Source organism: Aspergillus piperis (genome assembly GCF_003184755.1).
Source record: "Aspergillus piperis CBS 112811 unplaced genomic scaffold BO85scaffold_5, whole genome shotgun sequence".
In the NCBI taxonomy this organism is placed as follows: domain Eukaryota; kingdom Fungi; phylum Ascomycota; class Eurotiomycetes; order Eurotiales; family Aspergillaceae; genus Aspergillus; species Aspergillus piperis.
In genome coordinates this window covers 1,120,277-1,134,242 of record NW_020291595.1, presented here as the reverse complement: position 1 = coordinate 1,134,242, position 13,966 = coordinate 1,120,277, and the positions used below count along the sequence as shown (strand labels likewise).

The 13,966-nt window shown below is 47.9% G+C and overlaps 3 protein-coding genes across 3 annotated transcripts; 1 reads left to right on the top strand and 2 right to left on the bottom strand.

The window, feature by feature from the left end:
- Positions 1–430: 430 nt before the first annotated feature.
- Positions 431–3,151, top strand: BO85DRAFT_417299 (putative NTP binding protein; the record flags this gene model as incomplete). The annotated part of the gene is made up of 2 exons (XM_025657769.1): positions 431–1,418; positions 1,569–3,151. The coding sequence occupies 2 exons, from the start codon at positions 431–433 to the stop codon at positions 3,149–3,151; spliced, it is 2,571 nt and encodes an 856-aa protein (XP_025517726.1).
- A 1,041-nt stretch (positions 3,152–4,192) lies between these two features.
- On the bottom strand, positions 4,193–6,793 carry BO85DRAFT_250550 (methylenetetrahydrofolate reductase (NAD(P)H) MET13). Its single transcript, XM_025654927.1, has 4 exons — positions 6,489–6,793; positions 5,543–6,380; positions 4,606–5,477; positions 4,193–4,547 (listed from the first exon to the last, which is right to left on the bottom strand). The coding sequence occupies exons 2-4, from the start codon at positions 6,364–6,366 to the stop codon at positions 4,363–4,365; spliced, it is 1,881 nt and encodes a 626-aa protein (XP_025517725.1). The 5' UTR covers positions 6,367–6,380; positions 6,489–6,793; the 3' UTR covers positions 4,193–4,362.
- A 2,287-nt stretch (positions 6,794–9,080) lies between these two features.
- On the bottom strand, positions 9,081–9,790 carry BO85DRAFT_250469 (uncharacterized protein). The gene has a single exon (XM_025654925.1). The coding sequence runs from the start codon at positions 9,737–9,739 to the stop codon at positions 9,383–9,385; it is 357 nt and encodes a 118-aa protein (XP_025517724.1). The 5' UTR covers positions 9,740–9,790; the 3' UTR covers positions 9,081–9,382.
- Between the last annotated feature and the right edge of the window lie 4,176 nt (positions 9,791–13,966).

Below are 13,966 nucleotides of genomic sequence, written 5' to 3'. Positions count from 1 at the left end.
AATGGAAGCAGCAAGTTCAGCTGCGCGATGCTTGCAGTTTCCATACCGAACTATGTCACAGGTCCAGGCCTACATTCCTTGATGACCTCTACCCGCCCGTTGCTACATTCCTAATAGTGGCCAGCCCTGGCGTACTATACATTCCACCCCTTATCATTACATACATTATCCCTACCCTACCACGCGGAACGCGCCCAGTGATGGGGTTGCCCTGCCAGCTTTCTTTCCAGACCCCTGTCGCGTTCCGATGAAACCACACCACCGACCGAACGCCCAACGCCTGCACGGGCGTAATTCTGCACACACTCGTCCGGAGAAGAAGTGCATTGAGAGATATTCCAGCGCTGGTGGAGGAATGGGTCATTGTTTTGACGTTGTCTGGCTTTAAGGTCGAAGCTGCTTGGGCTGCAGCAGTCCTCAACGGGTGAAGATGGAGGAATTCTTGCATCTACCGAATGGACATCTGCTAAATCTTCAGCCTCGACCCCGCCACGGCAAGCGGACAAGAGTCGGTAACGAGGTACAAACACCCACGCGAGTGCAAGAATCTACGCCCAAACCTGACGAACGGCACAAGTCTGGAAGCAAAGAGAGCACCGGCGCTTCGCCTGACACGGCTCCGCGAAAGAGAACCCCTACAAAACTACCCCTTCCAAAGTCCTTCACCGACAAGGAGAAACAGCAACCAAAGGAAGCCCCCACAACTTCTGAACAGAAAGGTCACCGTGCAGATAGAGTTCTCCAGCCGAAGAGGTCATTCGGGGCACTGCAGCGTTCATCACCCAAGAGATCAGACAACGATCGTGACCAATACTGGCGGAAAGTAAAGGATAGATTTGAAAAAGAGATTCCCGGAGGGTCGTTCACTAAAGAGAAGCCGAAGGAATACTACCAGGAGGCCTACCGAAAGATAGTTTCACTGGCCAACTCCCCAAGACAGGAGATTGCCAAACAAAAACAGAAATTGGCAGGAGGGGCGCCTCGGGGCGACAAATTAGTCCTCCAAGGCCCGAGCCCTCCAACAAAGATTCCAAATTCCAGCGACGGTCGAACAAATTTCGGGCGCAGCGCGAGAGAAGGAGGAGCAAGTCTCTCTACTGGTCAAAGAAAGCGGCCGAGCAATGGAACTCAACGAACGCATCTGAACTTCAGCAACTCCACACCGGCAATATCATCTGAAAGGACAGACACCAACACCGACTCCTCCGAACACTCACATCCCTCAGTTTCTCCGATATCCGCCCCGTCCAGCTCCCTAACCGAGTGGGAAGACAAGTTCGTTGTCAATATGCCTTCGGCTAAGGAGCCCAACCCTCCAATCATGAGTACTCAACAAATCTCCGATTTTCAGCAAAGCATCGAGAAAGTCCATAAGGAAGGCGGGGAGATGCTAGATCCAGACACCCTCCCCAGCCCGCGTACCAGAACTCCCGAGGACAGCACTAACAATCCTACTGGGCAAGAAAAGACGTCAACAGGCCTTGATGGTCAGGATACACGTATCGGCCGCCCTTCTGAAGTCAGTGATTCCAACTGTTCAGCTGGACATCGTCGGTATTATAGCCCAGAAGAGGTCGGAAAGCAACGGTTCAGTACTATATGGGAAGAGGCTCCTGCAAAAACTGCAAACAAAACCCCTGCTGCAAACCCAGATGGGTCTTTTTTAGGGTGCAAGGAAATCAATGGGCCATACGACAAGAACCCGGACGAGATCCTGCTCTTCTCGATGACGGACGAGCGCCCCAGAATGATAGACATCCCGTCCGGACGGTCCAAGATGTCAAAGGAAGGGAAGCGAATCACCAGCAATCGTGGGACATCGACATCTCCAGAGAAAGCTGTCGTCCAAGAAGAATGGAAACCAATTTCTCAGAATTTGAAACAAGCCCAATGCTCGAAGTCCTTGCCGAAGACAATGTGTCAAGAAGCCAAATGCCGCCCGGCGGAGAAGATGGAGGTCTCTGCCAAAGCGTCTATGACAGAGAATCTGGATCCGTCAGAGAACACAGTCAAGCAGCACGACAAGCAGAAGTTGGGCCGCAAGTCGGACGATGTTTTCATTATCACACCCACTATCACACGCACTATGGTGACCATGGCAGATTTGAGAAGCAGCCCCAAAAAATCAGACGCGCAGGAGCCCACCTCTCGCGCCGCAGGAGAGATAATATCGGACTCTCGAGTAAAACAGACAATGAGCAGCTCGACATCAGGCTTGCGAAGGGCGACCCAAAATTCTTGGGGAAAGTCAAATGCGCCGTGCGCAATATCTTCAACTGCAGTCCCTCCTACCAATCCACATCCATCCCCCCAAAGTCGAACAGAATCCGACCGTACCTCTCCACAAAGACCTCGCGCTATTCGTGGGTTCATCCGTACGCAAGGGCTGCCCAGGCCCAAAACAGGAAACTCTGGTGAGCCCGTGCGCTATAATCAGCAACCCTATGTTGCCAGTGTATCGCCTAAAAGAGACAATTCAAATTCGTTGAAGAGCGCATCGGATACGACACTTGTTGAGAAGCCGTCGACCCCCGAGACAATTTCTCCTGCGGCTTCGATAAGCAAAGACAGGGTTAGGCAGGACAGCGTTTCGCAAGAGGCTGAACCTATTGAAGTTGCTGAACTGGATGGGCAACAAGTGTCTGATACAGCAAAAGAGTTGTTCTACTCTAAGATCACTGATTTCAATACCGATCTTCATACCAACGGGTTGCCTACCAACAACAAGGAAGCCCCAAGTCAGGAGATAATGGGCTATGTCAGGGATGCTCTTATAGAACTCTCTGGCCAGCTGCAAGGTCTCTATGACGAAATCATGGCCAATCGGCACTCTCGGGCTATGCTAGTGAAGATCGCCTTCAATAACGTCCTGAAGATGATCGAACACTGCTTGCATGTCCTGAAAGATCTCCTGGGGATCCTGGCCCTTTACAATACAACAGGATCCTGGCCAAAGCCGAACCGCGAGGACTTCGCCCGGTCATTGATCGATCTTTGCAAAGCTATGGTCTACCTCATTGCCCTTGGGTTCGTCATGATGATCATCGGCCGAGCAGCCGGATACGTGGTCCTTATCGGAAGCTGGATCGTGTGGTTTGCAAGACCCTTTGCTTGGTTGCTAGGGGCATTAGGAAGGGCCCTATTGGTATAAGCTGGTCTTTCGATGGGTTTGGTTGGTTTGGTTGTGATATAAAGCGGTCCTTAGCTCGGGTTATGCTAAGGCAACTCCAGTTTCTGCTTGCTCGCTTTCCATTCTTTTCAAGCGTGACGGGGAAGCACATGAATGTTCCTTGCTCAACCGTGTGTCAATGTTGGTTGGTTATCATGTATCATGTTTCTCCCAGTATTTTTAACGTAATGCGGTGTGTATCCATTATTACCTCCTGTACCTAGTCTAGTCTAGCGACTTGTTCAATGTTAAATGAAATGCATCTTGCTTAATGTTGTTTTCCTCCCATAGATATAAAATGCATTCTGCCCTCGAAGTACTTAGGCAATGCATCGGGCTCTATCGGCTCCAAAAATAAAAGGAACGAGATATGGAGAGAGAAAATCATGCTTCTATTGAATTATAAAAGAAATGCTAGGCATCACAATACTCGCCCAGCCAGCACCTGTATTTCACCACCACAACAATAACAAGGATGCATGCAATAATGTTGAATGCAGAGAGGAAAGGTGAGAGAAGAAAACCCGGATATATATGGTAAGATGCGAATAAGAGGGAGGAAAAGAGAGAGTTGATTAAGTAAAGAGCCCAAGAAAGGGAAGGGAAAAAAACAAATATCAAATGCTCCATTTAGAAGAAGACTCCGTTCCAAATCCCATGTTGAAGAGGATCACTTTTTGTTGAAATGCATAAAGCCCAACTCCGTCATCCATAGTGTGTTGAAGATCGTAAATACCCCCGGAAATGTATTTTCTGTAAGCCGTCTCTTTGGGTAGAGTTGAAGAACAAAGAGAGAGAGTAATAGAAATGAGATAAGAAAGCTCTTCACTTTTTCGGAAAAAGAGCTTTATCATGAATAGATAAAAATAGTGTTGAAGATGTTATTTTTCCATGCTCGATGGGGTTGCAAAAGCAAAAATCCGAAAATTGAGGGTTGGGGGTATAATTTTTGGAAGGTGAAGATGTCATGTTGAAATAAAAGAAACGCTCAGGGAAGAAATCGTTGAGAGGTCTTCATGGTCGTGCCGCCGTAAAACGTTGCAAAAGCCCGGGAGTGTTCATTCGGGCAGGTAATCGTTGAGGTTGATATGTTGAATTAATAGTATATGTTGAATTAGGAAGTCGTAAGTGAGGTTGAAGAAAAGCATATAGTGTATGGCGGACTGTCCCCACGGGGGCTGCAGGAGCCACATCTAGTTTTTCACTGCAAGTTCCGGAGCTGCTCCGTCAGTCGCGCCATTGGTCGTTCCGTTTGTTGCTCCGTTCGTGTGAGCTTTCGGCTCACCGTTTTCGACTGGGATTTCGGTATCAAGTTCGCGGACATCCAGGTCCTTGAAGAGATTGAAGAGGTTGCTGGTGTTGTGGAAGTCGTTGTTGACTGAAAGGTTCGTGTTAGCTATCATTATTTCAACAAGGGCACTATATCGTGAACTCACCAATGTTGACAAGGTGCCAGTTGTCCATCACGCCCTGAATCAACTTCCTGCTGGGGCTGGAGGCATCATGGCATTTGGCCCAGTCGTCACCTAGACGGTATGCCTCGTCCTTCCAGGCCAGGAAACTGACAGTCTCCACGATTGTGGGCTGGACGATCTCTCTTCCGGCGAAGATACCCCAGGTCAGGGCATTGGGGCTATCACGGGTGTTGGTGCGCAGTTCACCAGTCTTCGAGACAGCATGGTACGTAAGATCACCATTCTTCTCGATGCGAGCGATCAGCTCATCGATCAAGTAAGGCGGGACCAAGAGTTCAAGATATGCCTTTTGGTAAACATATCCATTCTTCGGTCCCCATCCATACACGGGGTGGGAAGACTTGACACCGTTCACTGCCGGCTGAGAGTTGATCGTGAAGAGACCCTTCTGGTTCAGGTCAATGAGACTGGTCTTGATCGCGTTGGCTTCAGTAGTGATGGGGGTGTCGCTCCAGGGCAACCGGGCCAGCTTTCCTTCGAGGAAATCGACAAAGATATGGGTAAGATCCCGAAGAGACTTGGGCTCTCCCCACAGCTTGATGTTCTGCTCGTTTGTACCCTTGAGGCCGATGCCATAGCTGTCGAGTTCGCCGAAAGCAGGAGAGCGAGAATCGGTCCAGCGACCGTTGGGGAATTCATCCCAGGTCTGCGTACGGGCGATGTAGGAAGAGTTCCGGTTCCTCCAGAAGATCGGGCGAACATCCTCGGCTCTGCGGTTCAAGCCAAGAGATGGCCTCCAAGGCAGGGCTCTCTGGAGCGGTGTCTCTTCGGAAGGCATGAGGTTGAGTTCGTCAAGGACCAATTGTGTGGACTGCGCAAGGTTCATTGTGTAACTAGTCGACCCCTGTTAGTCATTGCCTGAACGAATTAGTCAAGGCAGACGGAAGGAAACACTTACAAGTGCAGGTGGTTGATACCAGCCGCAATGAGCCTCCTACACATGTCTGCAATCAGCCGCTTCCCGATGTCCCTTACAGCAGCGTCGTCGTTCTTCACAGGTTCCAGTGCCTCGAGCCAGTCCGGGGGGATGCGAGTTTTGGTCCAGTTCGATCGACGGATGAACGCAGCGTAGGTTTGAATTGGCATGATACCGGGGATAATGGGCACATGGATGCCCCTATCCTTACACTTCTTGACCCAGCCGATGAAGTTGTCCGTGTCGTAAAACATCTGCGTAATGACAAAGGATGCCCCAGCATCGACCTTCTCTTTCAGATGGTCGATCAACTGGTCCACATCCGGGTTGTCATCCGCACCTTCCGGATAGCCTCCCACACCAATATCGAAGTGATTGCCATACTTGCTCCTGATGTACTTGACCAAGTCTTTCGCGTAACGGAAGCCTCCGTCAGCAGCTTCCCAAGCCTCCTTGTCACGCGGAGGATCTCCACGAAGAGCCAGAATGTTGGTGCAGCCTGCTTTGTAGGCCGCCTGGAGCGCGGCGTCCACCTTCTCCTGGGGCATGTCCGTACAAGTCAAATGCATGCATGTCTCCAAGCCATACACCGACTGGGCAACGTTTACCATCTCACAGGTCAGGTCCGATAGTCGGCCACCAGCCCCCCACGTGATATCAATGAAAGAAGGACCTAATGCGTGCATGCGGTCCATTCTGTCGTAAAGATTCTGAACACCTTGGGCCGTCTTCGGGGGGAAGAACTCGAAGGAGATGCCCGTCCTTCCGGCCGCTTCATTTTGAGCGAGCTTTTCTTTGATGTGCATGGCGGAAAGTTACACTAGTGGTTGGCAGAGTAGGTCAGATTCTGGTCCGTGACAAGAGTGATGAACCGGCAATTCAGGAGCCAGAACAATGGTTGTCTGCTTAGTAGGAGAACTGGACTTACACGTCCCAGACCACTTCAGGAGAACAAGATTACTCTGGAGCAGGAATCATACACGTCCTGCTTTCGAACGCAGTTCAGGTACTGATGTCGTTGACTTAGTGGCTCACCGGTTCCACCAGGGACAGCAAGACCACGTTATAAGGGAGGGAATACGGGGATGAAAAACAATTTTTATATGAAGCTGCACCTTGTCAAACCTGGAAATCCCCGAAGGCAACAAAAACGACGGACAAGAGAGAGAAAGAGGAAAAGGAAGAAGTAAGCAGCAGGGACAGCAACGAAGTAATCGAAGCCGGTGGAAAAGGTGGGGTCTGCTTTTAAGCCGCCGGTGTGATTCAGTTGGGCGAGTTGGAATCCATCCACCCAGCATTCAAAGAGGGGGGCCGGCCTTCGGAGATGGTGGGCCGGCACGTGCCCCAGTCTGACTGTCCCTTCTTATTAATGGTTGTTCCCGCAATACTTTACTCCGTAGATAGTATCGTATCATCAATTCTCCCTTCGACATATTCATCGCAGGCAAGGGATGGCTTTGCTAGGACTGAGTTCAATAAATACACAGCCCTTTGCAATGGACTTACTTATTTATACTACTGAAATTTCCAATTGAATGCGGAAAAATCTTACATGTTTTTATCTAATTTCACTGTGTCTTTGCAAAAGATAGTTACTATCTCTCCGCCGGTTCGGAGTCTAAACCTCCCGCGTCCCGAGAAACACCGAACAAGAGGAAAAAAGAAGGGGGTTCATAAAAGCCGAAAACAACAACATTGCCAACATAGAAAGATAGTCTTAAAGCACACATTAGAGCGTTGAATTTTAGGCTATTCAGTGAATAGGATATCGATGTAAATTCCGGCGGTGATGCTCAACACCATAGTACTAGCAGATACTTCTAGTTAGTACTTGCTATATATAAACACCTTATGGTTGATAGTAGTAGTATAAGTACTTCATACTACTAAGTAGTTCTTAGTAGTAATTGAACCACTAGTTTGCCAGCGATCTAGAAACACTCCAATTCACGCTATAGCAGGAGTATCTTCAGAGATGTTCAAATCATACAAACCGTATTTCTCTATTATCACAGCAAGTTCATTGGACAAAAATTAGCACGCTTTTTCTCTCCTAAGCCTGTTAGCGGCATAAGGAGCACAGTTAGGATACCCTGCCCAACATATCAACTTCCACTACTGTCTGCTGAAGTCAAGGTCCTGAATAGTCTAGTAATCATCATGAACACACTTTCGACTAGGCTATTGCATGGCTAGCCATAAGCACATCCAATCAGATTACAATAGAATGTGACAAACAGCTATTTCTGCATCATGACACGAATATGTCTGATGGCTGCTAAATGCACCTGTGCCCTTGTGCAAAAGCATACCAGAAAATTTGCAGCTCCAACTTGAGCTTGGGCAGCACATCATACATGCCTAAGCTTCATGACAACTGCTCATGTCTTGCTGATTTAGGCAAACTTTATGAGGATTCCCCGGCAAGACCAGCCGACTGTAGTACTAGAAGCGGCTCTCATATCTACATTACTAAATCAGGCTGATGTTCAGCTCCAAGAGGCAAAAGACCACCACCATGAGGTATATACGGCTTATTGTGAGCACGACACAGTCTGGACAATCTTACTAGGTTATACTGATAAGTTCTGACAGGCGCTAGGACCGACAATTGCGGTTTTCCATTGTTTATTTTTTTTTATTTTCTTTCTTTTTTTCTAGAAAAAAAAAAGTCTTCTGCAACTCTGTTCTTTCTTACAAAACAGCAAGCCCATCTTAACACTTCTGCCATTGGATCCTGATATGCTATGCAAAGCCACATCAGATTAGTAGATTACCTTTTGCTATTCTTGATATATACTAAGAGATCGTGCGCTTCACTATCACTCGGATGAGATTGACAGGCTAATTGGCAAGCTCCTCAACTTGCTTCCATGCGTCAAATGAAAACATGTGCTTCTACCAAAGTCCAGTACAGATCTAGCGCAAAGGATGATGTCCTAGATTGTTCGACACATTCCATAGTTTGCATAACAGCACCTATCACGCTGAAGTACCTGCCTGCAATTTCATCTGCATCCTCGAAACAACAGCTAATGCGAAACTGCGGAAATAACTGCCTGCCATGTCTCTTTTCCTTGATGTCTTGCTTCCGAGTACACTGTCAATATAGAGTACCTATTTTTGGCATTCTGTTCCCTCTTCAACTATGGTAGTACATACTAACGCTCAGACCTGTCATGGATGCGACAGATAAATAGTAAATTGACACCACAGTAAACATGCTGTACAATGCTGTGAGATCTTAATCTTCAAGCGGTTGCCGTATAAATAGATGGGGTTGTTAGTAATGTATGTTACAGCGGTGGTGCAGGGAAAGGGCGGTTGAAGGCAGCCACAGTTACTCAATTACTATAGTGGAGTCACTTCGCATTCCGAAACAGATTGATTGACAGCCAGACTTGATTGAAGGCTTGAGTCATACGATGAATTTAACTAATTCCGAGTTGAATGATGAAATGCAATGGCGCAACATCAACTCCGTTCTACCGCACGTTCCAGAGGAAGGAACCAAGGAGCCCTAGAACTTCGATTATGAGCGGCTACAGACATTAAAGTGACAAACTCACTCATAACACAGAATTTCAAGTCAGTGCTACCCTTGTGTCCTTCGAATTCGGTCATAGATGTGACTCCGGTTTGTGCCGCTTTACAATAAAGACCTCTGCGCAAATTATCAAGAAAGGTAAATTGGCTCAACCTTGGGTGTTATATTCAGTAACATACTGTAATATCTAATATTCCCTCAGGCTGAACAGAACACATAGTCCATATCATTTCCACCTGCTGGGGATTGATAGACAGACATTCATATCCATCAATCTAGCTCTTCTTAATAAGGCCATTAGGTGGAGTGTTATTCGGAACCGCCGCACGGGGAGACCGGTGAGGATGAGATCCCTGTGGCGACCCGGCAATGAGGTAACACAGGAATCTGTCTCCAGGGTTTCCTAAGAAAAGAAAGACTAGAAGCTTTACTTGCATCTTGCTAAACAGTCGGTGAATACCCGGGTAAATTCTTACGTATTCTATCTTTCCCTCCCTCCATTGTGATTTTACTTCTGACCAGGAAATTTTGAACCCACTCCCGGCCTCCGGAGTATCCAAATCAGAGTAGAATGTGAGTTCCAGTCTACTAGAGTGTGGGCTCTGCAGGATGCCTCTTCCCTGTTCTATCATTAGCCATATAATATTCCATCTGCCTGGTCGGCCAGCGCGCTTGGGAACGCTATCAACAAAGGTTCGCAGATGACCTGCATGAGCAGCTAAGCTAAAGCCTTGTCTGTGATCCACAAAAAGTGATATATAAGCTTACTACCATGCGATGTCGAACAAGTCAACTTTGTCCGGGGTCTGCAGTATCGATGCAGATGATATGTGCTTGGGCCCCACTGTCAAACCATGTGCCTATAGGACTTACCGGCACCTGCACACTAGATAGTCCAGCTCACTTGGGGAGGCAAAAGCCTGAAGATCAGAAATGGAACTGTGGCTCAGACGCAATATTGCCTTCAATGGCAGATGGGCAAAGTTCACTACACTGTGCACAGACCATACGGCGGTAAACCCAACCCAGGTTCTGTCTCTCCACTTCTTTTACAATTCCATTGTGCATGCAACCTATTGCTAATGCCATATGAGTGAGCACATCATCTCGGATCACTCAAATACCAGACGAATGGCAGTCACACCGCATAGAAGGAAGTACCGGTCGCTAAGAACCGAGGGGAAGTTGCCATAGTAGTAATGATGCCCATTGCCCATTCATTTCTGACGTCTCCGTCTCCTGTGTCTGCTCCGACTCTCTCAAGACTGGCAAATGAGGCGACCGCTCGTTGTCGCGAAATCTGACAACAAGGAGCTGTGGGGGGCGCGCTGAGAAGATCTACTGCCGCAATGCCCAAAAACTAATGCATGCATTCAAAGTTTTCTAAAGCCACTTGGTATACTATCCAACTGCTGCATGATATACACGAGTGCGCCTTGAGCCTCTCAAGGAAGGCTGGGCTCCGAATGGTACCAGTTATTGTGGACCTTGGCATGGGGCACACCGGCCCTCTCGGTCAGACATGTCAGGACACTAAGATCTTATGGTGTCTGGTCTTCTGGCAAGGTTCTACTGGTATCTGAGAGTTGGAAATTGCTCGTATTAGAGAATAGCAGTGATGTGTTCAGTTCGCACCAGATACCCAAGCATGGCTCTATCGGGTGAAAGATTCGATGCGGTCCGTGCTCGGTGGATGACAGTAACACAATCCAACGCTCAATTTTTGCAATCTTTGCATATGTATCTGATATGAAAGACTACCGGAAGACAGGGTTCGATATCATGTGGATCGAGCTGATGTGTTGTTGATCATCGTTCGTCCGAACGGTAGGTGAGCAGGGACCCTAGTAGCCATCATCGGAATAACCAGCCGCCAAAATTACCCAGATAAAGGGATAAGATTAGGGACCAGCTTTGACTTGGAAATTCGACAAGCGGTCTGGAGTGTGGCTTTCTCCACTTTGGCTGCATGAAATCTTCAGAAGAGCCAATAGCAACTTGACTGAAGCAGATTGAGTCGCGCTAATCTGAACTTAAGAGTCGCTTCAACCACAGCTACGGTATCTAGTCGCATCTTGGAATGTCTGCCTGCATTCATGCCATCGCATCGTGGCAATAATGCCAGGGGCTTGCGTTTTTGAATAGCCACAAATCGACTGCGGTCAATGACAATTATATGAGACTAAGCTAGTGAGAGGTTCGGTATGGCATCGTGGACATTCACCTCTTTCCATGGATTCGTTGGGATTACAATACCGCCCGAGGCAGGTAGCAGTTGTGCGTGGCTTGCCGATGCATATTACATGTCACTATCATTTGACAGTTGTCCCGACGCCACGAAACAGGCATGAAACTATGAGATTTCGAAGCAAGGGAGCGCGTCTATCGCCAGGGAAAATTACTGTTAGTGGATGTTCTAAAAAGTCCCGGTTCGGGTTTACGATCGATCCAAAGCGTCACACACACACACCTATTTTTCCCCTTCTCTTTATCTCGAGCGATGAGAGCACCCAACTAGACCAAGGCATGACAAAGATTTATAATCAACGTCGGAGCAACTTCTCTGAGATTTTACATGAGTACGTATATGCTTCATCTGTGTGGCACAATTCTTTTGGCCATTCATGACTTACCCCACATAATGGAGGATATTCTGAGTAGGAGCAAACTTGCTCACTTGTTCCCAAGGACCTCTTGGTCCCATGGCTGGCTGAACAGATCCTACTATATCTGTATGTTTCCTCTTCTTCCTATATACACAGAAGCTATCCGACCTTCTTCTTGGGGTAAAACTATAATTTTAGACGAAACCCCATTATTGGGTGGTTCTTGGTATCTCCCTGTTAGTAGCTTATTCTCCTTGCATGACCATCGCACCTTATAAGGATAGATGGCATACTTAACTTGATATTGCAAGCTCTGAGAGAAGGGGAGTAAGCCATCACTTCATAGCACAAACTTGATTGACGGCCAAACTTTTCCTGTACCATGAACGAACCCACTTAAGAAGCTATGAAGCAAGGGAACTGAACAAAAAATGACTTTGATAGTCAGACTCTATGACAAAGGTAATTATGTGGCAACTTCTCACTTCTAATACTTCCGAAACCTGCCAAGTATATTGCTTCTGTTAGGTATTCTCCCCTCCTACCGGACTGCAACTTTGCTTTTTCCATGGTCTGAGCACCCAACGATTAACTTCCGGCGGTCGATCGCAGCGATAAGAGGCTAAAGCTCTGACAGGGGTCCACCGCGTCATGAATTTTGAGCATGTTCCCTTGTAATATCACTCGAGGTTGAATGGTTAGTCGTTCAAGAGGGCAAAGGCTTTGTTTCCTTTCACCAGGAGCCACTTGCAATGTACTCGGTATTTGAGAAAATTAAGTAGCACTACGGTCTATCTCGATGCGAGTCATGGAATGACGTATCACAATGCGGACATAAATGCAAAGACAACTACAACTGCTCGGCTAACCCGAACGTTCCGATCAACAAAGGCAGTTACACCGTCGTGGGTCCCAGCATTACGCACGTGACGAACTGATTAGTATCAATAGTCCTCTTCTGACCCGCTTTCTGCCGTGTCCAAGAGAGCCGCTAGAATAAGCCAAGCTCTTCCGGGTCCTCGTAAACTAAGACTTCAACAGTCCGTAATGCGCTCACCACTTGCATCCAGTATCTGAGGCTTAGCGCATGCAGTCCTGGATGGGCAGCCTGGTTTTCTTGCGATAAACAGAGTGTGAAAGGCGCAGACCATGACAAAATTGCGACTACGTGGGCAAGCCATTGTTGCTGATAGGCCGGTGCGTCAGCAGATATTGAAGTTTAAATATAGCACGGATTTAACACGAATTGTACGGGTGTGCATAAATTTCTGCTGCCTTCGCTTTCTTTCCAGACTGCCTCGTGGAACACGATCGCCGTCGCGTATTGCTGAGGCCTAATCTCGAACATGCTTGCAGCTGAGGGTTACAAGGGTGCAAGGCGAGCGTTCCCACCGTTATAGTATATTGTCGACGGCATAAACAAGGAGTAGAGGAGCCAGGAAGGCCGAGAATTATAGTAGTAGACCCTATGTAGTAGAACCGTACGCGTATCCTATCAAGACACTTTTATTACTGAATTGCTAGTACGTAGCCAGCATCCGTCTAAGCAGGCGATCTGACACGGTTTGGCATTTCAGAGTATATGCTCACTTACTATTGAAAAGCATGTGCTATCGAGTGTACTATCAGAAGATGCGCTGTATCTTGCATTGGCGTCGATGAGACAAAAAAAGAATCACATTTGATATGAACCATGCATTGACTACTGTCCGAACGACTATCGTGATAAGGAAGAGAGGAACGCCTCATACTGTGAGATACTTGACTCTGATGTGATATATCAGGCTCCCTGACTTGGAACGAGCGTATCTTAGCGGGATCAACAGTACCCGATGGCGCCAGAGTTCAGCTAATGGGAAAGCGTAACTGGTTCCCGCCGGCCCCACTAATCGCCGCAAGTGGTAAGGATTCTGGGTTGTCGGTATCCGTGGAACGGCACTCCGATACATGGATACCTTCATTCATACATCCATCGTACATACAGGACACAGGACTGACTACCGCTTGTCCTCGCTTCGTGTCTCCTCCCAGCATCCCCCTCCCACCTTCATCTTCCCTCGAAACCAATGGCCATCTGCAAATTCTCGTTTTGGATGGCAAGGCGATGTGAGCCCAGTCATCACGGAGGTTCCGGTGGCTGGACTCGGAAATCATGGCCCAAGCCCCCGTTCTCAAGTCATGGCAGTATCTCCATCTCTGCCTTGCTATTTGTCTAGTAGTACACCGATGAGAACTAGTCATCGGCATTGAGCA